General features: G+C 40.8%; 2 protein-coding genes across 2 annotated transcripts in view; both read left to right on the top strand.

Annotated features, from left to right (window-relative positions):
- LOC107299117 (serine-rich coiled-coil domain-containing protein 2-like) overlaps positions 1-2,303 on the top strand; it is a 6,121-nt gene extending 3,818 nt beyond the window's left edge. Inside the window, exons 2-3 of the mRNA XM_029286684.1 lie at positions 1,687-1,890; positions 2,287-2,303. Of these exons, the coding sequence (XP_029142517.1) occupies positions 1,687-1,890; positions 2,287-2,303 (221 nt within the window). The remainder of the gene's footprint in view (positions 1-1,686; positions 1,891-2,286) is intronic.
- A 1,234-nt stretch (positions 2,304-3,537) lies between these two features.
- CCSER2 (coiled-coil serine rich protein 2) overlaps positions 3,538-21,854 on the top strand; it is a gene marked incomplete at its 3' end in the record, with an annotated part of 30,855 nt that continues 12,538 nt past the window's right edge. The window contains exons 1-5 of the mRNA XM_029286685.1: positions 3,538-4,929; positions 7,102-7,301; positions 15,892-15,982; positions 18,418-18,580; positions 21,031-21,220. Of these exons, the coding sequence (XP_029142518.1) occupies positions 3,543-4,929; positions 7,102-7,301; positions 15,892-15,982; positions 18,418-18,580; positions 21,031-21,220 (2,031 nt within the window). The remainder of the gene's footprint in view (positions 4,930-7,101; positions 7,302-15,891; positions 15,983-18,417; positions 18,581-21,030; positions 21,221-21,854) is intronic.

Below are 21,854 nucleotides of genomic sequence, written 5' to 3'. Positions count from 1 at the left end.
CAGCTGACTATGCCGAGGCGCTGGAAGCCACAGCCACTCGGTCTTGGACGGGTTGAGTCTGAGTCTGTTCCTCCCCATCCAGACCCTCACGGCCTCCAGGCATCGGGCCATCACGTCAAGGGCATCGTTGGGGTGGCCCGGGGTGGATATGTACAGCTGAGTGTCATCAGCGTACTGATGGAAATCCACCCCGAAGTCAGTTGTTCTAACTGTCAGGAAGTTTCTCCTTAGTTCTAGGTTGCTTCTCTCCTTGGTTAGTTTCCATCCGTTGCTTCTCGTCCTGCCTTCAGGCGCTTTGGAGAATAGCTTGACTCCCTCTTCTTTGTGGCAGCCCCTGAGATATTGGAACACTGCTATCATGTCCCCCCTCGTCCTTCTCTTCATTAAACTAGACATACCCAATTCCAGCAACCGTTCCTTATATGTTTATATGTCATATTTGAGTTAATGGTGCAACTTGAACCCTTGAAAGCTAACATTTTCAGCTTAAGAGGTGCTTAATGTCTATGGAGATTCTCAATCATCCAGATCATGGTTGTCCCAGAGATGCTTTTTCCGAAAGGCAACTAGACTTTCTTGGGTTTTTTTCCTCCTTGAAAATGTTTCACTTCTCATCCAAGAAGCTTCTTCTTCCCAGTTGCCTTTTGAAAAAAAACATCTTTGGGACAACCATGATCTGGATGACTGAGAACCTCCATAGACATTTGCATCAGTTGTAATTTCTAAGTAAATCTTCAAGATTAGCCCCATTTCAATATGAACCCAGGATCCAGTCCACTTGCTTTTTTCTGGGTAAAATTCTGGTCTTCTGGGGAAGCTGATTCAGGTTCACTAACCAAGACAAGCTTCCTTAAAAGTGTGATTGTTCACTAGGGTGGCACATTGTGGGTTCACAGCCTTTGGCTTAGTCCGCAGAGGAATGGCGTAACGAGTCCAGGGCTTCCCCCTTCAGTAGGAGAAGACAGAACTAGTGTGGTTTAGCGTCCTGTGTGGGTCACCGAATACAATTTGAGAGCTGTTTTGATGTGATCAAAGTTTACTCAAGTGCCTTAGTCCCGAAAAGGAAATACTGTTAAATACTGTTAAAATACTGTTAAAGGAAATAGTGTTAAATTAAGAATCTGTATACCAGTGATGGCGAACCTTTTAGAGACCGAGTGCTCAAAAATTGCCCCCCGCCCCCCATTCCACCCTACTACCGCTCTGCCCCGCCCCTGCCCCGCCCCTGATCACTCCACCCGCCGGGCCACCCACCACCTCCATGGCCGGCCCCAGATTGCCCAGACGGCCCAGCAGCACCACGGCAGCCGCACCCTGCATCCACACCCCACAACATCAACTGCGCACAACGGGGCGTGAGGACGGAGTCTTGTCCCCGCTGCCCAGTTGCCATGTCCACGGGCCACGCTCTGGGGGGGCTGCTGATGAGGAGGGGGCTGTGGGGGGAGACAGGTCTGGGGTGATGGTGCGCGTGCCCTCAGAGAGGGCTCTGAGTGCCGCCTCTGGCACGTGTGCCATAGGTTCGCCACCACTGCTGTATACTGTATACTTTTTCGTGCGGCTGCTGATAAAAACAGGATTGCCAACATGATCGCCAACGTCCGATAACGGATATGGCACAAGAAGAAGAAGAAGAAGATACTGTATTGTATTTAGTTTTTTCCCCCTCTTTTATTTAAGAAGTAGATGACAAGAGTGAAAGTACCAAACATCCCATTGGGAACAATGAAATTTCTTTGGAAATGGATTACAGAGTTGGTTCCTCTTTTGAGCTTTCCCCGTCTGACAGCTCGGATGGGACCTACATGTGGGACGAAGAAGGGCTGGAGCCCATTGGAAGCGTCCATCCATGCGGCAGTTTTGATTCCTCAGAAATGAACAGCATCGTACGTATTCTTTGTTTTTATTTATATATATATATTATCAGTACCGTGCAATTGTATCTCACATTAACTCCATCGTTTTCTGGAGAATTCCACAGCCCATGCAGCATTTACGAAGGTCCCAGTTTTCATAAAGGCAGGAAATGAGAATAATTGGAGAAATTAGAAATAGAGGGGAGACCGGTTAATATAACAAGCTGCCTTTATAAGCTCGGTTGATCTTTAAAAAAATAGAAATAAGCGCCTTTGCTTATATTGCTTTTGCAGTTGTAACTTTTGCTACTGTTTGATTACATTCACTTAATGGTATTTTGAAGTATTTATTTGAAATATTTTAAATTTTAAAAAAAAGTTAAAATAAAGAGGTCCTATTCTTCAAAATTCTTTAGAAGTGTTTTTGCAGCTCAGGAGCAAGAGTGATCAGTGTTGTTTGAAAGACAGCTGCTTAGGATGTTGTCGTGTCGAGGATATTCAGTATTCTATATTTTTGTCTTTGACTAATGGCCTGTGGAAATTGAGGATGCATCAGGAAGTTTGTAAACGCTTGATATTAAGCTGGAAGTCTGGGACCGAAACCTTGTGGAAAGTGGAGAAAGTTGGAAAACTTGAATTCTTCATTTGATGAAGAATGCTGATACTATATGCCAGGAGTAGGCAACCTTGGCTCTTTTATGACTCGTGGACTTCAACTCCCAGAATTCCTGAGCCAGCCATGCTGAGGGGAAAGGGAGAGGTTTCCAAGCCGAGCCATGCTGGCTCAGGAATTCTGGGAGTTGAAGTCCACCAGTCCTAAAAGAGCCAAGGTTGCCTACCCCTGTCCTAAGTCCTCCTGTTCTAAGCGGTGAGCCTCCTAGGCCAGGGGTAGGCAACCTTGGCTCTTTTATGACTCGTGGACTTCAACTCCCAGAATTCCTGAGCCAGCATGGCTCAGCTTGGAAACCTCTCCCTTTCCCCTCAGCGTGGCTGGCTCAGGAATTCTGGGAGTTGAAGTCCACGCGTCATAAAGGAGCCCAGGCGGCCTACCCCTGCTATATGCTAATATCACATGCTGCTTTCTTAAAGTCCCACAGAAGCCTCCTTGATCATCACAATGTGAATTTTCCAGTTGTCCTGTTTAAAGAAATCTAATTTAGTGATTGGCTTCTATCTCTAGGTAGCCCTCAGCTTACAACTACAATTTTTGTTGCTAAGTGAGATAACCGTTAAGTGAATTTTGCCCCATTTTACAATCTTGTTTGCCACGGCTTCCTTCATTGACTTGACTTGTCAGAAGATCGCAGAAGGTGATCACGTGATCCTGGGACACTGCCACCGTCGTAAATACCAAGTGTCTAATTTTAATCATGTGACCACAGGGAGGCTGCGACGGTCATGTGTGACAAACAATCACAAGTCACTTTTTTCAGTGTTATTTTAGCTTCAGACAGTCACTAAACAAATGGTTGTAAGTTGAGGCTGCCTGCAATATCTTCCATAGTGAAATGNGACAATATAATAAATAATAAATAAAGATGTCCCACTTATTTAAGTGTCAGGTTTATTCTATTTAACAAACTATGTATTTCTCTTCAGAGGCAGGCCTTAACATTAATATCTCCCTATTTCTTTTTCTTCAGAGTCAATGTTGGAAGGCTATATCGCATGGCAGGGCTATAGCACATGGAAGAAAAAGCTCACACCAGGGTGTCTTTGGTTTCCAGGTTACCCAAATATGGAACAAAGCCTGCTGGAAGTACCGCCCAGCTTGTTCCAAATGGGACGGCACCTCACCTTTCAGGGAATACACAGATCATTGACAAAAATTTCAGCAAGCACAATGGCACCACTCGCCTGTCTTCCTTTGCTTTTAACTGGAGAAAGTCTAACAAATTCCCTCTGGGAAGTCGGATCGGTAATGAATATAACTCCAGTCAGGATCCCAGGGAACGAGTGACCGGGTCGGAAAAACGTCCTCCGTCTGAAGGATCAGTTAGTCAGGAAGTACTCAGGACCGCTTCAAAGACCCCTTTTTCCAAAACAGCGAAACAAGACAACATGTTGGTATCCCCTGCAGAAGAATTCCGTCAGAAATGTTTGCCCGGTCTGTCTAATTCGAAGTATGTCAAAAGTTCTTTGTTAAGCAGGACTCCCTACTCTGGATTTAACGCACCAAAACCGCAGTTGAACGGGGTTTGTGGGAACCAATCGGTGACAGGCTTGCAGAGGATTAGAGGGAATCATTTGGTCCCTCGGAGTAGCTCAGGGGAGAGCCTGGGGAGATCCACAGACAATAATGTCCCACCCTCTTGTGAAAAAATGGTCCGGTCACAAAGCTTCTCACATTCCCTTCAAAGCTCTCTCTTGCCTCCTGCATCTCTTACCAGATCCCACTCGTTTAACAGAGCAGTGGATCTGACAAGGCCTTACCAAAATCAACACCTGGCTCTTAGACCATCCCAGAGGTCGAATCTCCTGTCAAGAAGTGCGCGCCAGTTAGACGCGCCCAACGGGAATGAACCTCTGAGGTACGAATTGCCTAGGTCGTTGGCTGCTCTAGCACCTTCCCATGTCAAGAAACAGTCCCTCTTCAACGGTTCGGGGGACGCCTCTCCCCTGAGATTCAGATCAGGCCGCCCTTCATTGCTGAAGCCCGTGAACCAGCCTTTGGGTAGAAAGATCCCCGTGGATGGCAGCGCCAGGAAAGACCCCGCAAATAGCCTAATGGAAGATCTGGAAGATTCCGCGGACGCTGAAAGAGATGCCAATGCAAAAGAAACTCAGAGCAACGATTTTGTAGAGAGCAGCTATAAAATGTGCATGGATGGCGACGTGGATGAAATATCAATATCTTCCCTGTCCTCTTCAGAGAAAAATGACCTTAGTGAAGATTTTAGCGATGATTTCATAGATCTGGAAGATCCCGGCCGAACCATGCTAATTGGAGAAGAGAAAGTTCCTGCTGAAAAGCTGGAAGGTAGAAACGGAATACCACCACAATTGCTATCTTTTCAGGAAAACGAGAAGTCGAACTGCAACAACGAGGAATGGCTGCATATACATATGTCAGGTAAATAGGCAGGGTGTTTTTTTCCCAGTGCTTATTTTAGAAGCTAATGGAACAGATAAGATGCTGGTACCTCTTATCAAATAACCATTCCACTATTTCTTTTTTTTTTTAAATATTTTTTTTATTAATTTTCTAATTTTACATTTAGGTATTTAAAAAGCAACATGGTGGCTGGGTTAATCAATAGTTCAGTAACATACAAAAATTTTAATATAAATCTCAAACCACAACCTCAAATATTTCCTCTCTTTTTCCCTTAATATCTACTATCTCATATTTAAGCTAATACAATTCTTATTATATCAACTAAATAAAAACATCATTATTACGTTTATCAATAAGTTTTTAGCTTATACAGATCTTAATTACTTTTACATTCAATTTTTACATTCAATCAATGTCCTGTTATTAGTTTTTTCCAATTTTTAGTTTCCCATCAATATTCAAATTTAACATTTATAATTTCCAGGTTTTAGGTAACCAAAGTTTCCTTTATCTCAATTCATAACAGAATCTAATATTCCAAATACACATCTTATCTATTTGGATATAATCTTGTTCTACTTCCTAAAAGGTATCTATTTCCCCCTATCCTACATCATCTCATTAATAATACCATATCCCCTTTAATAAATCAAAGCTCATTTTATATATATTGTCTGGGTTAATCAATAAATCAAACATATTCATAATATTTTTTTCTTTTGCTTTTGCTTCTAATTCTTAAGTACTAAACAAATACCATCCTTATTTTTAACTAATTTCCAAATATTTTAAATTTAATGACCAAAATTCCCTTTATCTCTATTTAACTTCTTCATTAATGTTGTTAATCCTCAACATTCGGCATTTGAAAGTCCACATGTACATTCGCTTTTCAAATAATGTTAAAATTCATAATAATAATAATAATAATAATAATAATAATAATAATAATAATAATAATAATAATAATAATAATAGTAATAGTAATAATAGTAATAAAAGTTGGAAGGGACCTTGGAGGTCATTGAGTCCAACCCCCTGCTCAGACAGGAACCCTACACCATTTCAGACAAATGGCTGTCCAATCTCTTCTTAAAAACTTCCAGTGTTGGAGCATTCACCGCTTCTGGAGGCAGGTTGTTCCATTGGTTAATTGTTCTCACTGTCAAGAAGTTTCTCCTCAGTTCTAGGTTGCTTCTCTCCTTGATTAGTTTCCACCCGTTGCTTCTTGTCCTGCCTTCAGGCGCTTTGGAGAATAGCTTGACTCCCTCTTCTTTGTAGCAGCCCCTGAAATACTGGAACACTGCTATCATGTCCCCCCTCATCTTTCTCTTCGTTAAACTAGACATACCCAATTCCAGCAACCGTTCCTTATATGTTTATATGTCATATTTGAGTTAATGGTGCAACATGAACCCTTGAAAGCTAACATTTTCAGCTTAAGAGGTGCTTAATGTCTATGGAGATTCTCAATCATCCAGATCATGGTTGTCCCAAAGATGCTTTTTCCGAAAGGCAACTAGACTTTCTTGGGTTTTTTTCCTCCTTGAAAATGTTTCAATTCTCATCCAAGAAGCTTCTTCTTCCCAGTTGCCTTTTGAAAAAAAACATCTTTGGGACAACCATGATCTGGATGACTGAGATCCTCCATAGACATTTGCATCAGTTGTAATTTCTAAGTAAATCTTCAAGATTAGCCCCATTTCAATATGAACCCAGGATCCAGTCCACTTGCTTTTTTCTGGGTAAACGCTGGTCTTCTGGGGAAGCTGATTCAGGTTCACTAACCAAGACAAGCTTCCTTAAAAGTGTGATTGTTCACTAGGGTAGCACATTGTGGGTTCATAGCCTTTGGCTTAGCCCGCAGAGAAATGGCGTAACGAGTCCAGGGCTTCCCCCTTCAGTAGGAGAAGACAGAGCTAGTGTGGTTTAGCGTCCTGTGTGGGTCACCGAATACAATTTGAGAGCTGTTTTGATGTGATCAAAGTTTACTCAAGTGTCTTAGTCCTGAAAAGGAAATACTGAAGTGTTAAATTAAGAATCTGTATACTGTATACTTTTTCGTGCGGCTGCTGATAAAAACAGGATTGCCAACATGATTGCCAACGTCCGATAACGGATATGGCACAAGAAGAAGAAGATACTGTATTGTATTTAGTTTTTTTTCCTCTTTTATTTAAGAAGTAGATGACAAGAGTGAAAGTACCAAACATCCCATTGGGAACAATGAAATTTCTTCGGAAATGGATTACAGAGTTGGTTCCTCTTTTGAGCTTTCCCCGTCTGACAGCTCGGATGGGACTTACATGTGGGACGAAGAAGGGCTGGAGCCCATTGGGAGCGTCCATCCATGCGGCAGTTTTGATTCCTCAGAAATGAACAGCATCGTACGTATTCTTTGTTTTTATTTATATATCTACATTATCAGTACCGTGCAATTGTATCTCACATTAACTCCATCATTTTCTGGAGAATTCCACAGCCCATACAGCATTTACGAAGGTCCCAGTTTTCATAAAGGCAGGAAATGAGAATAATTGGAGAAATTAGAAATAGAGGGGAGACCGGTTAATATAACAAGCTGCCTTTATAAGCTCGGTTGATCTTTAAAAAAATAGAAATAAGCGCCTTTGCTTATATTGCTTTTGCAGTTGTAACTTTTGCTACTGTTTGATTACATTAAGATCTTGTCAGTAAATTAATACTGAATTCACTTAATGGTATTTTGAAGTATTTATTTGAAATATTTTAAATTTAAAAAAAAAGTTAAAATAAAGAGGTCCTATTCTTCAAAATTCTTTAGAAGTGTTTTTGCAGCTCAGGAGCAAGAGTGATCAGTGTTGTTTGAAAGACAGCTGCTTAGGATGTTGTCGTGTCGAGGATATTCAGGATATTCAGTATTCTATATTTTTGTCTTTGACTAATGGCCTGTAGAAATTGAGGATGCATCAGGAAGTTGATATTAAGCTGGAAGTCTGGGACCGATACCTTGTGGAAAGTGGAGAAAGTTGGAAAACTTGAATTCTTCATTTGATGAAGAATGCTGATACTATATGCCAGGGGTAGGCCACCTTGGCTCTTTTATGACTCGTGGACTTCAACTCCCAGAATTCCTGAGCCAGCCATGCTGAGGGGAAAGGGAGAGGTTTCCAAGCCGAGCCATGCTGGCTCAGGAATTCTGGGAGTTGAAGTCCACGAGTCCTAAAAGAGCCAAGGTTGCCTACCCCTGTCCTAAGTCCTCCTGTTCTAAGCGGTGAGCCTCCTAGGCCAGGGGTAGGCAACCTTGGCTCTTTTATGACTCGTGGACTTCAACTCCCAGAATTCCTGAGCCAGCATGGCTCAGCTTGGAAACCTCTCCCTTTCCCCTCAGCATGGCTGGCTCAGGAATTCTGGGAGTTGAAGTCCACGCGTCATAAAGGAGCCCAGGCGGCCTACCCCTGCTATATGCTAATATCACATGCTGCTTTCTTAAAGTCCCACAGAAGCCTCCTTGATCATCACAATGTGAATTTTCCAGTTGTCCTGTTTAAAGAAATCTAATTTAGTGATTGGCTTCTATCTCTAGGTAGCCCTCAGCTTACAACTACAATTTTTGTTGCTAAGTGAGATAACCGTTAAGTGAATTTTGCCCCATTTTACAATCTTGTTTGCCACGGCTTCCTTCATTGACTTGACTTGTCAGAAGATCGCAGAAGGGCTAGTGCACTAGGACCCTGTGACGGTGGCAGCATTTATGGTTCACAGATTAAAATTAGTACACTGGTGTCCCTCCGACGCTGCCAGTACACACTGTTTGTTAGTGTTCAGTGAAAAAAGTCACAATAAAATCGAAGTCTGTCAGTGATTTGTTTACCAACATTCAACTCCGACGGACGTTATAGAAGGTATCACTTTACAATGCAATTTTTTTTTGGAGTTTTTGTGTTCTCTGTTCCTCCTTTCACTGGCGCTTCCATTTTTTTTATTGATTTGGCAATACAGCTGTCCTCATTGTTGCTTAGTTGTTTTAGATATATATACAGTATATATATTTTAAAAAACTGAAATTTATTATTATAAATATGTGAAATCTGCTCGAAAGCCTGGAAATCAGACAGGAGGGAATATTAATATGAAGACATTAAGATTTATTAGATTTAGTACTCTGAAAATATTTGCACTTAAAAAGCCTATACTAGGATTCTTAAGAGTCTTGGCTGTAATATTTTATTTCTTGAGCAGTCAAGAGCTTTTATTTGGATTTCTGCAAAGCTCAGAAAGATTGTATTTTTTTTTTAGAGCGGATCATTGTTTTTAGCAGCTGTATCAATTTTGTGACCCTGTTTTTGGTCTTTGACCCCCCAGTATCAATAAACGCAAACACAGAGGCTGAAATCGTCTACTGAAGAGATAAATTGGTTCCCTTTGAAAAAGTCAACTTTGTAAGCATCTGCTAAAACAACTTTGTTACCATCCACTAACTTTTCATTTTACTAAACAGGCTCAGAAATTTAAGATACAATCTTTCCCTTTTAGGAGCTGAAATGTAAACACTAGTGGGAATGTCTAAATACTGTCCTGTATTTGAAAACTCGGTGTGTTAAGCTGTATGAAAAGGTCTAGGTGATTTTTAGTGCAACTTCCCTTTTCTCCCCAAATTTAAATACAGTTGAATCTGTGTGATTGGGGTCCCAACCCCTATCCGTGGGATGCAGGCAGCACGGAAAACCACACATTTTCTAGTCCGTGGAAAAACCTTTCTCCATGGAACCGGTCCGTGGTGCCCAAAAGATTGGGGACCTCTGCTGTATGATATTGAATATTTAAGCAGCTCTTTAGAAATCTTGTGAGTAGAGGCTAGATGGCAGCACAACAGTGTATAATAATAACTGGTGTAAACATTCTGTGTCAGACTTCCCCTTTCTGATTATGTAATTAACTTGGCAACAGTAGCACCAATATTCACAACTGTATTTATTTATTGGTTCCTGAAACAAATGAAGTTATCTGCATGCTTCGCTGATCATGTGTGCTAGAGTTTGTGCCAAATATCCAATTGCCTAGAATTTAGCATACTTGGCATGTCTGTCTTTCTAAATTATATCCTGATTGAAACGGTCTCATTTGTAGAATTCTGACACTAGACACAAAATGCCATTAGGGCTGTTTTGTTCCACCTAGAAAGCAATCTACATTGTTATCCCACAGGTAATGCGAATATTATTTTCACATGAATAGCATACTTACATACATCGCTTGAGAAATATATAAGCTTTTATAATTAAGAAGCAGACGTCTTACTGCTGTGTCTTCTAAGAAATGAAATGGTAATATCCCGTATCTGCCAACATACTATGCCTTGTCACACTTTGCAATTTGATTCATTCAAAGTTGTCCTGTGTGTTCACAATATTAAAACGTAGAAACATGCTGCGGGCATGAAATAAATACTTTGTTGCATGGAGCATCTGCTTAAAAAGTAGAGTGTTCGCTGTTTAATTTTAATTTTCGTTCTACAATGCATGTAGAGTTTAAAATTTAAAATATTCCCTTCAGTGCAAATTTATATAGAGTTATTGGACATCTTTATACATAAAGATTCCCAATAATTCCGCTGAAGATATTAGTGTTTTATGTGTAAAAAAGAATCAGGGGAGAAGGTTAATTCTGATGTGACAAAGTTTGCAAGAGGGCAACAACATGTAATTATAAAGAAGGAAAGAGAGTTGGCATAATCTTCCTTATGGTTTATTATTCAATTAATTGTTGCATGAGTGAAGATGTAAGGGCCAGGGCATCCATTTTCTCAGGTATAACAGATAGCTAGTTACAACAAGCCAGCGAGACAAGCCAGTTAAATCACAGAATTTAAAAAGAAGCAGGGAAGAAACATGGCTTCCCTTGCTTGTTAATCCTCATTGCATTGGTAAATCGTGGGAATCCTATTTTTGGAAAGCAGAAAGCAGAAGTCCATCCATCTATCTGACAGTAGTAATATTCCTGGTACATGGCCTTTGTAGAGGCTTTACTTTGTGAAACAGCCCATTGCTTCAAAGTACAGTTAATAGTTAAACTGTGTCAAATAGGCTTTAGAGCAGTGGTTCTCAACCTTTTTAATGCCGCGACCCCCAACCGGTCGTAAGTCGAGGACTAGACCGGTCGTAAGTCGAGGACTAAACCAGTCGTAGGTCGAGGACTACCTAACCGGTCGTAAGTCGAGGACTTTCCCTGCCCGGGAGCACCGTGCATGCGTGGTTCCGCCCCCTGAGCCGGCCGAGGTGTAGCTGGCAAGCGGCAGAGACGGAGCAGGCCGACAACCAGCTGGCCCAGCTCAAGGGAGGTAAGGCACCCGCCGGAAAAGGGGAAAAAAATGGCGGACAGCCTTGCTTGGCGACCCCCGTGAAATGGTCGATCGACCCCAAATGGGGTCGCGACCCATAGGTTGAGAACCGCTGCTTTAGAGTATTTATTCTCTCTGCCTGATCAATAAAAAACAAAAATACAAATAAAATAAATAAATACAAATCCCAGGTTTAGTCGTGAATTATACCTTATAAAATATGGATCATGGTTTTTTTTAAAACTTAGTTTGAAAAGCACGCACAATAATAATAATATAATAATAATAATGATAAAGTTGGAAGGGACCTCGGAGGTCATCTAGTCCAACCTCCTGCTGAGGCAGGAAACCCTATACCATTTCGGACAAATGGCTGTCCAGTTTCTTCTTAAAAAATTCCAGTGTTGGAGCATTCACCGCTCCTGGAGGCAGGTTGTTCCACTGGTTAATTGTTCTCACTGTCAGGAAGTTTCTCCTTAGTTCTAGGTTGCTTCTCTCTTTGGTTAGTTTCCACCCGTTGCTTCTTGTACATTTATCGGTTGGATATCTTAATTATCCATCCAATGCAAGGCCTCAAGCAAGGCTTGAGATGGTTTTCGGGGGGGGGGGGTTAAAAACACGTTTATTGGTCTGCTGCTTTTCCACCTAGAAACTGGTCAACATTTTTGCTTTCAGCCTATTAAAGCTGTACATTTTTCTTATTGTTTGAAGTTGACCTTTTGCAGTAAGCAACATGCAGGATTGTAGAGGTCACACTGTGTCACACTGAACCAAAGCAAAGCTATAAAAAGAACGTGGCTGGAATCACAGTCAATGACGATCAGCTTTATTTAGAATAAAACAATCTTTTTTTTTTTTTTTAGAAACTTACCCTGGAGTTAGCAGGGAAGATTGAAGAGATTTTTTTATTGCAAGTATAGGAAACCCTAATGAAGAATATCTATTTTAAAGCCAAGAATATTTTAATGGACTTATAAATAATTCCAAATGCTCTGAATTATTATTTTCGAATTATCTATTAAATTGGGGTTATTACAGTACTTTAAGCAGTTAGGAGTAGAAAAAAGTGGAAAATGGAAAAAAAAATGCAAAAGGTGGTGATCTAATTGCTTTAAAGAATATCAAGAGCATAGATGTCTCATGTATAATAGTATTGTGGCTTGCTACTATATTCTGTTATTTGAATTTTTTAATGAGACAGATATTTTTTCCTTACTTCTGATAATTGGTCTATCTGTAGCAATGGAGATCCTACAGTAATTCAGAGTTGATTTGGAATTAATGCCATGGAATTATGGTGACACAGGCGCAGCGTCTCCCTGTGTCATCTTAAAGCAGTCACGTCAAGTCTCCAGGATTACGCAGCTGCAGTCTCTGGCAATTCTGAAAAAGAGGGGGCTACTTCAATAAGTAACAGCTAAATGTTGCATTTGCTCTCTAGCCCATTCCCAATTATCCCTTCTGAATTAAATCTGAACCACTGCATTAGTATGACCTCTATGTATGTGGGGTCCTTGGTGCTCTCTGAGCTTGGTTGTCTTCTTGCAGATGTTTCATTACCCAAACTAGTGCTAGAAGGGAGAAGGGTTCGCACTCAACCTTCTAGCGTACCCTTGGTTATCTAGTTGGGTAATGAAGTGTATGCAAGAAAACAACCAAGCTCAGGAGAGCACCAAGGACCCATCATTTCAACCCTGCATTGCAAATATTCTCCTTTATTTATATCTATTTATGCTTAAACACAACTCAAATACTTTGGCCACCTAATGAGAAGGAAGGACTCACTGGAGAAGAGCCAAATGCTGGGAAAGATTGAGGGCAAGAGAAGAAGGGGACGACAGAGAATGAGGTGGCTGGATGGAGTCACTGAAGCATAGGCGTGAGCTTAAATGGACTCCAGAAGATGATAGAGGACAGGAAGGCCTGGAGGAACATTGTCCATGGGGTTGTGATGGGTCGGACATGACTTCGCAACTAACAACAACAAAATTTTTTGTTCTATTCTATTCTATTCTATTCTATTCTATTCTATTCTATTCTATTCTATTCTATTGGGAAAGATTGAGGGCAATAGAAGAAGGGGACAACAGAGAATGAGGTGGCTGGAGGGAGTCACTGAAGCAGTAGACGTGAGCTTAAAAGGACTCCAGAAGATGGTAGAGGACAGGAAGGCCTGGAGGAACGTTGCCCATGGGGTCGCGACGGGTCGGACACGACTTCGCAACTAACAACAACAATGCTTAAACACAAACATACGCCCATTTTAAAAGTATGGGCAAAGGACCCCCAAATCATGAAGAAATAGCAGTGACCGGAAAACTTGCCAACGCTTGGTTTAGAGGAGTGATATCCAGAACTGTAGTTTAGCAAAAACCATTGTGCTGTTTTTTTTTTGTTTGTTTGTTTTGGCTCCCTAGAGTCAATCAGAAGATAAAAGGCTGATGGTTTCTGAGGCTCATCGTAGGGTTTGTTTCTCACCATGGCAACTGACATCCCTATCCATGGGATTGTTTGGCTAGCCTCCGGCAGACTGGCGATGTGGCAGTGTCAGTGGCTGCCCTTCTGTGATTGGATGCAGGCTGGGAGGTCTCACTGAATTCCCCCAGAGTTGCTATGGCAGCTGCAGTAATAAGCCTAAGGCTAGCCCAGCCTCTGTCTCTTGTCCCTGGTCTCCCTTCTTTGGGAAGTATTTTATTTTAATCATTCGTCATCTTTATTTCCTTCCCTAAAGGTATGGGTCCTGCTTCACCCTTCAGCTGTGATGTAATGTAGAAGAGCAGTTCTCCATGTATGGATAGGTTAAAACCCAGCACTATTTGATGGATTTTTGTAAACTTAAATATGTTGACTGGTCTCTCTTTTTTTGGGGGGGAGAAATATTGCTGTTTTGACTGTCATCCCCTTTTTTAAATCGAATTACACATGTCTGTAAATTAATGGGGAAGATACAACTTTATTTGCTACTTCTTCACCCATTTAGTACAAAGACGCTGAAGTCTGCAAGATGCTACGATGAAAGGAATAGGATTATTAATTCAGTTTACCCTTTTAAGGGAAGAGTGAAATATCAATTGAGGGGAAGGATTTACCGTAAAATATTAATGGAGCTTTAGCAATATTCCATTTGTGCATTCAGTTGTGATGTTCTTCTGATAGTTGTGAAAAGTTCCTAGCTGCTGATTAACACATTTTAATCTGTAAAGGTAATAACAGCATTCAGAGAAGCATATCCATCAGCTGGGAAACCGCAAAGATTTTAAAAACTTAACGAAAGTTTTCATAAATGCCTTTTGTCCTAGGACTTGGGACTAGGACTTCTGGGCATAGTTTTATTGACACCATTGGAATATTCCTTCAAGGCCAATAGTCAGATATACACAAATCAAATGGAATTATCTTCCAAATCCATAGTTTTGTACCTCGAAAATGTGATACATCTAACGAGAAATTATGGCTCTGTGGTGCTTTATCGCTTTTATGTTCTTTCTGTGGCTTTCATAGGCCCTCTCCCATTTTAGTCCAATAATATTAAGAACTTTCGTAGATATGCTTGATTGATTGTGTGCCCTCAGGTCGCTTTCAACTCCTAGTGTCTACCTAGGTCGGTTTTCTCTATGAGGATCCATCCCTTACTGTGGTCTTTCAAGTCTCCCAGAGGTGTCCCCATGGCCACCATAATTGAGTCTCTCATTGCTGGTCATTCTCTCCCTCATTTTCCTAGACCAGTGGTGGCGAACCTATGGCATGGGTGCCAGAGGCGGCACTCAGAGCCCTCTCTGTGGGCACGCGCGCCGTCGCCCCAGTCCTAGGCCTTCAGCTGGGTTTTATAAAACCTTTTTGCTTTAGGCCTCCGCTGCCGTGTGCCCCCCCCAAAAAAAGGTTCAATTAATCAGTCAATTTCAACTTCTTGCGGGGGAAAAAAGATCTTGCAAAGTTTGAATTGATTGATTGAACTTTTTAGTCCCACCCAGTCTGCCGTTACCACTGCAGCCACGCCCACCCAATTGGCCACACACCCCAATAGGCCACACCCACCCAATGGCTACACCCACCCGGCACCGGACGATGCATAAATGGGTTTTGGGTTGCAGTTTGGCCACTTGGTCTCTAAAAGGTTCGCCATCACTGTCCTAGACATACCTTAGTATTTTAATATAATTGTATTCTGTAGCTTTAAATTATGTTTTATCATTTACAAGTTTCTATAAATTAATACTGAAATTAGTGTAATTTTTCCTCATTGTATTTTACGCTGCTCTGTGGCTGAAACGAGGTCCAGGCAGAAGAAGAACATCGTGGCTTCCAAATCTAAGGGACTGGTTTGGACAAAACTCAGCAGCACTTTTTCGTGCGGCTGCTGATAAAAACAGGATCGCCGACGTGATCGCCAACGTCCGATAACGGATATGGCACAAGAAGAAGAAGTGGCTGAAATAAAGATCTGTTTTAACTGAATACCTAGCACATATTTTTAAGAGGCCTGGGGGTGAATTATTTCTTTTCACTTCAACATACTAGCTGTGCTGGATAGTTGGAAGCTGCTCTCATCATTGACGATAATAAAGTTCACTTCTGTAGTTGCGGAAACGGCCATAAAGAGTTTCTTTCAAACTGCATGTTAGTTTGAATGACTTGAAGCCATTTCTCCTTCCTTGCAGGATATCCTGAACAACCTTGAGTCCTGTGATCTTGAAGATGATGATCTTATGCTTGATGTCGACTTACCTGAAGACGCACCCTATGATAATGGTTAGTGAGAGGATCTTCCTGAACTGTCTGTTGCTTCTTTGATCTCACCTTTGATTTCTGTTAAGCCCAGAGAACCAACAACTTCTAGAGTGGTCATCCCATGAAATCTAGAGAAAACCAAGGCTGGGGATATACAGAGTCATTTCTCTCAGTGTACAGCAGGGATGTCCCAACTTGGCAACTGTTAAGATCTGTGGACTTCCAACTCCCAGAATTCCCAAAAGTGGCTGACGAATTTTGGGAGGTGAAGTCTACAAGTCTTAAAAGTTGCCAAGGTTGGACACCTCTGTCGTACAACTTCATTTGATGCTCAAGGAATGCAATGAATAATATCCCCACTGTTGAATTTTCCTGATGTTTCTTAACAGAGCAGCAGTTTTGAAACTCTGTTTGCACAGAGGTTTATCACCTTATGTTTCTTTCCCATTTTTAGAGCCATCATCCAGGGGTAGGCCACCTTGGCTCTTTTATGACTCGTGGACTTCAACTCCCAGAATTCCTGAGCCAGCATGGCTCAGCTTGGAAACCTCTCCCTTTCTCCTCAGCATGGCTGCCTCAGGAATTCTGGGAGTTGAAGTCCACGAGTCATAAAAGAGCCAAGGTGGCCTACCCCTGAACTAGTCTTTTTTAAAATGAATTCTCACTAATGCTTTTGGTATAATAGGGTTAAAATTACAGTGTATCCTTTCGTTTAAACAACAACAAAAAATCCCACACACCAAAATCAACTAGCTAGATAAGTACTGTACACAGAAAAGCTTTTTGAAGTCTGGAAATTAAGTGACTAAAGCGGTTATGTTTAGATCCAGGGCGGAGTGATTTGAATTCCAGTGGAAGTTCAGGAAAAATCTGAAAAGAGTCAGAGTTGGCTGTAGGTGTAGGCCGGGCTTCTTTTTCACTGGATGCATTCAAGTCTTGCTTTAACGGGGGTTCAGAAAACAGGACTTTGATTCAATGGCTGCTTTCAGCTCCCAAGATTGCGCCATTCATGAATTCAGCAGCTAACTCCATCTTGCCCCGAAGACTGGATTGATCCCAGCAAGTGCTAAAGTAATTCATAGGTTTATAATTTTCTGGCTCCCTTTTGGAGCCTGTGATGGAACTTGCCCTCTATTTATAGCAATTGTTCTGTGGCAAGAAGTATGCAACTTGGAGGACGGGAGTTGTAAGTCACAGGGTCAAACTGGGCTGCTTTCCCAACTCTACGCAAGCAGGGAGTGATCAGGAAGGAAGGCCTGTTTGTCCCCGTCTCCTGCAAAACTATGTCTGAGTAGGCAGCCGAGCAACAGCTAGGAAAAGGGCCTCGCAGCCAAGGATTAGCCATGAGAAGAACGGTTTTAGGTAAGTGGAAAGCTGAATGCGTTTCTTCAGACTTTTCTTCCCCAGCTGCATTTCTTTGGTGCCTTGGTTTGGCTTTTAAGATTTCCAAACAATTGCCTCATCCAGTTGTCGGAAACCAAACTATCGTTTTGGGAGGCACTGACAGATGTGTTGTTGTTTTTAGAAGTTTCATGTTGCATGGTAAAATGAACTTTCTAAAACTTTTCCTTAATTAATGAAACTCCCCAAAGATCGTCTTTCATCGTTGATTATATAAGTGCAGGGAAAAATCCTTGTGAAGAATAAGATCGCATTTCATCATTGGATTATATAAGCGCAGGGAAAAATCCTTGTGAAGAATAAGATCGCGTTTCATCATTGATTATATAAGTGCAGGGAAAAATCCTTGTGAAGAATAAGGGCTAAAAACTTAGCTAAAACTTAAAAAGCAGGATATGGATATGGATAAGCGAAACATAGATTGATAAATATTTTAATTGAGTTTGTCATGGTTAGAAATTTACTAATTTAAGTATGATATATTGAACGTTAAGGGAAATAGAAGGAATTTTTGATAATGCATCCTGAGATATGTACTAGAGACTTTGTTATTGAACTATTGACTGACGCTACTTTCCAAGCACTTAAATGTAAAACTGGAAAACCAATAAAATTTGTGTTTTTTTTTTAAAAAAAGAATAAGGGCTATCCGAACGCTTGGAAGTTGCGTTCGGATAGATAGCAAAGGAACGGCTTGATTCTTTATTATATTCCTCATGCTAAAGAAATGATTAAAAGTTATTGAACTGAAGTAGCAGCTTTGCTATACCGGGAGCCAGTTAATTTCAGCATAACTAGTATCGTATTTCTGTTGTTTGATGTGTTACGGAGGAAGAAAACTTGAGTTTTACATTTATATCTTACCTCTGATCATCATCATATTGTGAAATAAAATGATCTTTTCTATGCCCAGACCTAATTTATGTGCAGTTCCTTGACCTCATGATGGACAACTGTGAATTAATTAAGAGTGCCATCCAACATCTGTTTTGCTTTCATGTTGATACTAATGCTTGAATCAGTGTTGCTCTATTTTTTTTCTTCTGTTGATACAGAGGAATGTGACAATATGAACCGTTATGAGCAACCTGGCAGAAATATTCGACAGCAAAAAGCAGAGGGACTCTGGAAGAGAACACCCCAGAGGTGGAACACTCAGGATCATTATCATCTTAGTCCCACTGAGCACTATTCACACGTCAGAAATGATCTAAACAGGTGTGATTCTCAGAAGAGCAAAAAAGGTTAAAGGTTGAGGTTTGGGATTTTCCTAGCAGCCATTAATCATTAGAGGTTTTTTTCCCCCCCCCAGAGTTAAAATCTACATTTGGACACAGCGATTCTTAGAAAGAAAAGATAGCAGTCCAGGAAACTGTAAAATGTCCCTAACTTGAACAAGATCAACATCCTACTTTGAGCTTGAAATGGCTGTTTTCTATTCCAGATGGGCTACTTTAATCTTTCTGAAAAGATTTCAAACTCAGGGTGGAATAGTTGAAACAGGGCTGTTTCTCACTGAAAGTTTCTCCAAAGGGATAGTGACCGTGTTGAAGGTGAAACGTTCACATTCACGTTTGATATATATATATATACATGCAATAGCCAAAACAAAAATGAGTCTCTTTCTATGGGAGTGAGTTATACAGTAGTGGCCAAAATTGTGGAAACCTTTTGGGAAAAGTGTACAGTAGAAATGCCACCTTTGGTTATGTTTCCACCCATTTTTCTTCTAATTTCTTTATAACTGTAGCCTTGTTCACTTAATAATACTATTTTACATCGCTTTCTGGGCAACCAGTCAACTCTTTGCACCATGACTTTAATTTTATTACATTTTACAAGCTCACTAAATGAAAGAACACAAAAAAACCCAATCGACTTGATAGCGATCCCATAACACACTGACCAATGTCCTCCTCTCAGCTTCAATACAGGACATCAATAACTGAATCCTACTGTGATCTGATTGGCTCATTGCCAAAACAAGATGACACCTGATTGGCTCTCTAAACACTCATGCTCATTGGCTACAATCAGATGAAGGAAAGCTACCTGATATCTACCTAAGCAAATTGTGCTTCCTTTTTCTGGTTATTTGGCTATAACCTTTCATAGAATACAGTACAGATAATTGAACAAACTTTGTTGCATTACATTCTTGATTAAATTATCTTTCCATTGATATATAATTTTATGGTACTACTCCCCCCCCAAAAAAAGTAGTGTTATTAGCCATCAAACCTCAAAAATACACTTTTCCCAAAAGGTTTCCACAATTTTGGCCACTACTGTATGTATAATTTATCAATCAAAGATTGCTAATATTTTAAAATTGCACTTTGGGTAAAGATGACCTACAAGGCAAGAATTAAGAGTAACCATATTAAAAACAAAACAAAGCGTGAATAAGGCAGAACAAATGTAACAGAAGAAATAAAAATCGTGCATGTGTTTTCCAGTGCCTGGGAAAATAGGGCCTGGTCTGAGGGTGAAATACTGGTAACACCGGTGCAAGTTAAACTGTTGAGAGAAACCCTTGGAAGTTGGAAAGCCACCATAAAGGAGATTCTTATCACTGGCACAGCCAAACAATTTCTCTGGCAGGGATTCAGAGCAGAGAACATCCATCTGATCACCTTAGTTCTAGGTTTCTTCTCTCTTTGATTAGTTTCCATCCGTTGCTTCTTGTCCTGTCTTCAGGCGTTTTGGAGAATAATAATAATAATAAAGTTGGAAGGGATCTTGGAGACCATCGAGTCCAACCCCCTGCTCAGGCAGGAAACCCTACATCAAGGAGAGAAGCAACCTAGAACTAAGGAGAAACTTCCTGACAGTGAGAACAATTAACCAGTGGAACAACCTGCCTCCAGAAGCGGTGAATGCTCCAACACTGGAAGTTTTTAAGAAGAGACTGGACAGCCATTTGTCTGAAATGGTATAGAGTTTCTTACCTGAGCAGGGGGTTGGATTAGATGACCTCCAATAGTACTACTACAACGATGACGATTACTACTACTACTACTACTACTACTACTACTACTACTACTACTACTATTATTATTATTATTATCATTATCATCATCATCATCATCATCATCATCATCATCATTATTATTATTATTATTATTATTATTATTATTATTATTATTATTATTATTATTATTATTATTATTATTATTATTATTATTATTTCTTCACAGGAGAAGTGATCTTCTGTATTAAATGAAGAGCAATGCAGTATTCTATCTAGCCGCCCAAGATAGTAGTAGTAGTAGTAGTAAAGTTGGAAGGGACATTGGAGATCATCTAGTCCAACCCCCTGCTCAGGCAGGAAACCCTATACCATTTCAGACAAATGGCTGTCCAGTCTCTTCTTAAAAACTTCCAGTGTTGGCACATTCACCGCTTCTGGAGGCAGGTTGTCCCACTGGTTAACTGTTCTAACTGTCAGGAAGTTTCTCCTTAGTTCTAGGTTGCTTCTCTCCTTGATCAGTTTCCATCCGTTGCTTCTTGTCCTGCCTTCAGGCGCTTTGGAGAATAGCTTGACTCCCTCTTCTTTGGGGCAGCCCCTGAGATATTGGAATGCTGTTATCATGTCCCCCCTTGTCCTTCATTAAACTAGACATAAACAAAGGCTCTTTACTAACATCCTCCAAACTCTGTTTCAGGGGCTGCAACTATGTCGATTCTCCCCCTGTTAGTCATCTTGAAGGCTACGGGACATCAGGCTTGTATCCACCGCTGAGGAGCTTGCCAGCAAACACTGTGTTATTGGACGAAATGACCCTTCGCCATATGGTTCAAGAGTGCACGGCGGTGAAAACCCAGCTCTTAAAAATGAAAAGAATACTCCACCAGGTTAGTGAGGATAAAAGATAACGTGTCATCACTTTTTTTCTATTATGAAACTAAATATCTAATATTTAAAGATGCTGGAAGTTAGCTGCTGAAATAGCAACAAGCCCTAATGTCCTGGATGGTAGCATCTTGAATTGAAAATCTCTTGTTTTGAGTGTAAAAGGCACCGTCATAAGCAATGCAGCTGTTTTGAGCAAATGTTGGATGTGTACCAAGTGCACACAGCTCTGTTGTGTACAGTGCAAATTATCCTGTTACAAGCTTAATAATCCCTCTGCTCCGAAGAGTCTTAATTTGCATTTCAGGTTTGGAAATGTTTTGAACATCCCTACCTTCTAGTAGTAGAAGTAGAAGTAGTAGTAGTAGTAATAGTGAATATTTCCATTCCTGCAAGAGGGAGGGTTGAGAGAAAGGATATCATGTCTGAGGAATAACAACAACAACAACAACAACAATAATAATAATAGTAATAAAGTTGGAAGGGACCTTGGAGGTCATCCAGTCCAACCCCCTGCTCAGGCAGGAAACCCTATACCATTTTGGACAAATGGCTGTCCAATCTCTTCTTAAAAACCTCCAGTGTTGGAGCATTCACCGCTTCTGGAGGCAGGTTGTTCCACTGGTTAATTGTTCT

Source organism: Protobothrops mucrosquamatus, unplaced genomic scaffold (genome assembly GCF_001527695.2).
Source record: "Protobothrops mucrosquamatus isolate PMUCROS unplaced genomic scaffold, P.Mucros_1.0 scaffold4561, whole genome shotgun sequence".
In the NCBI taxonomy this organism is placed as follows: Eukaryota; Metazoa; Chordata; class Lepidosauria; order Squamata; family Viperidae; genus Protobothrops; species Protobothrops mucrosquamatus.
This window is presented reverse-complemented; position numbering and strand designations above follow the sequence as displayed.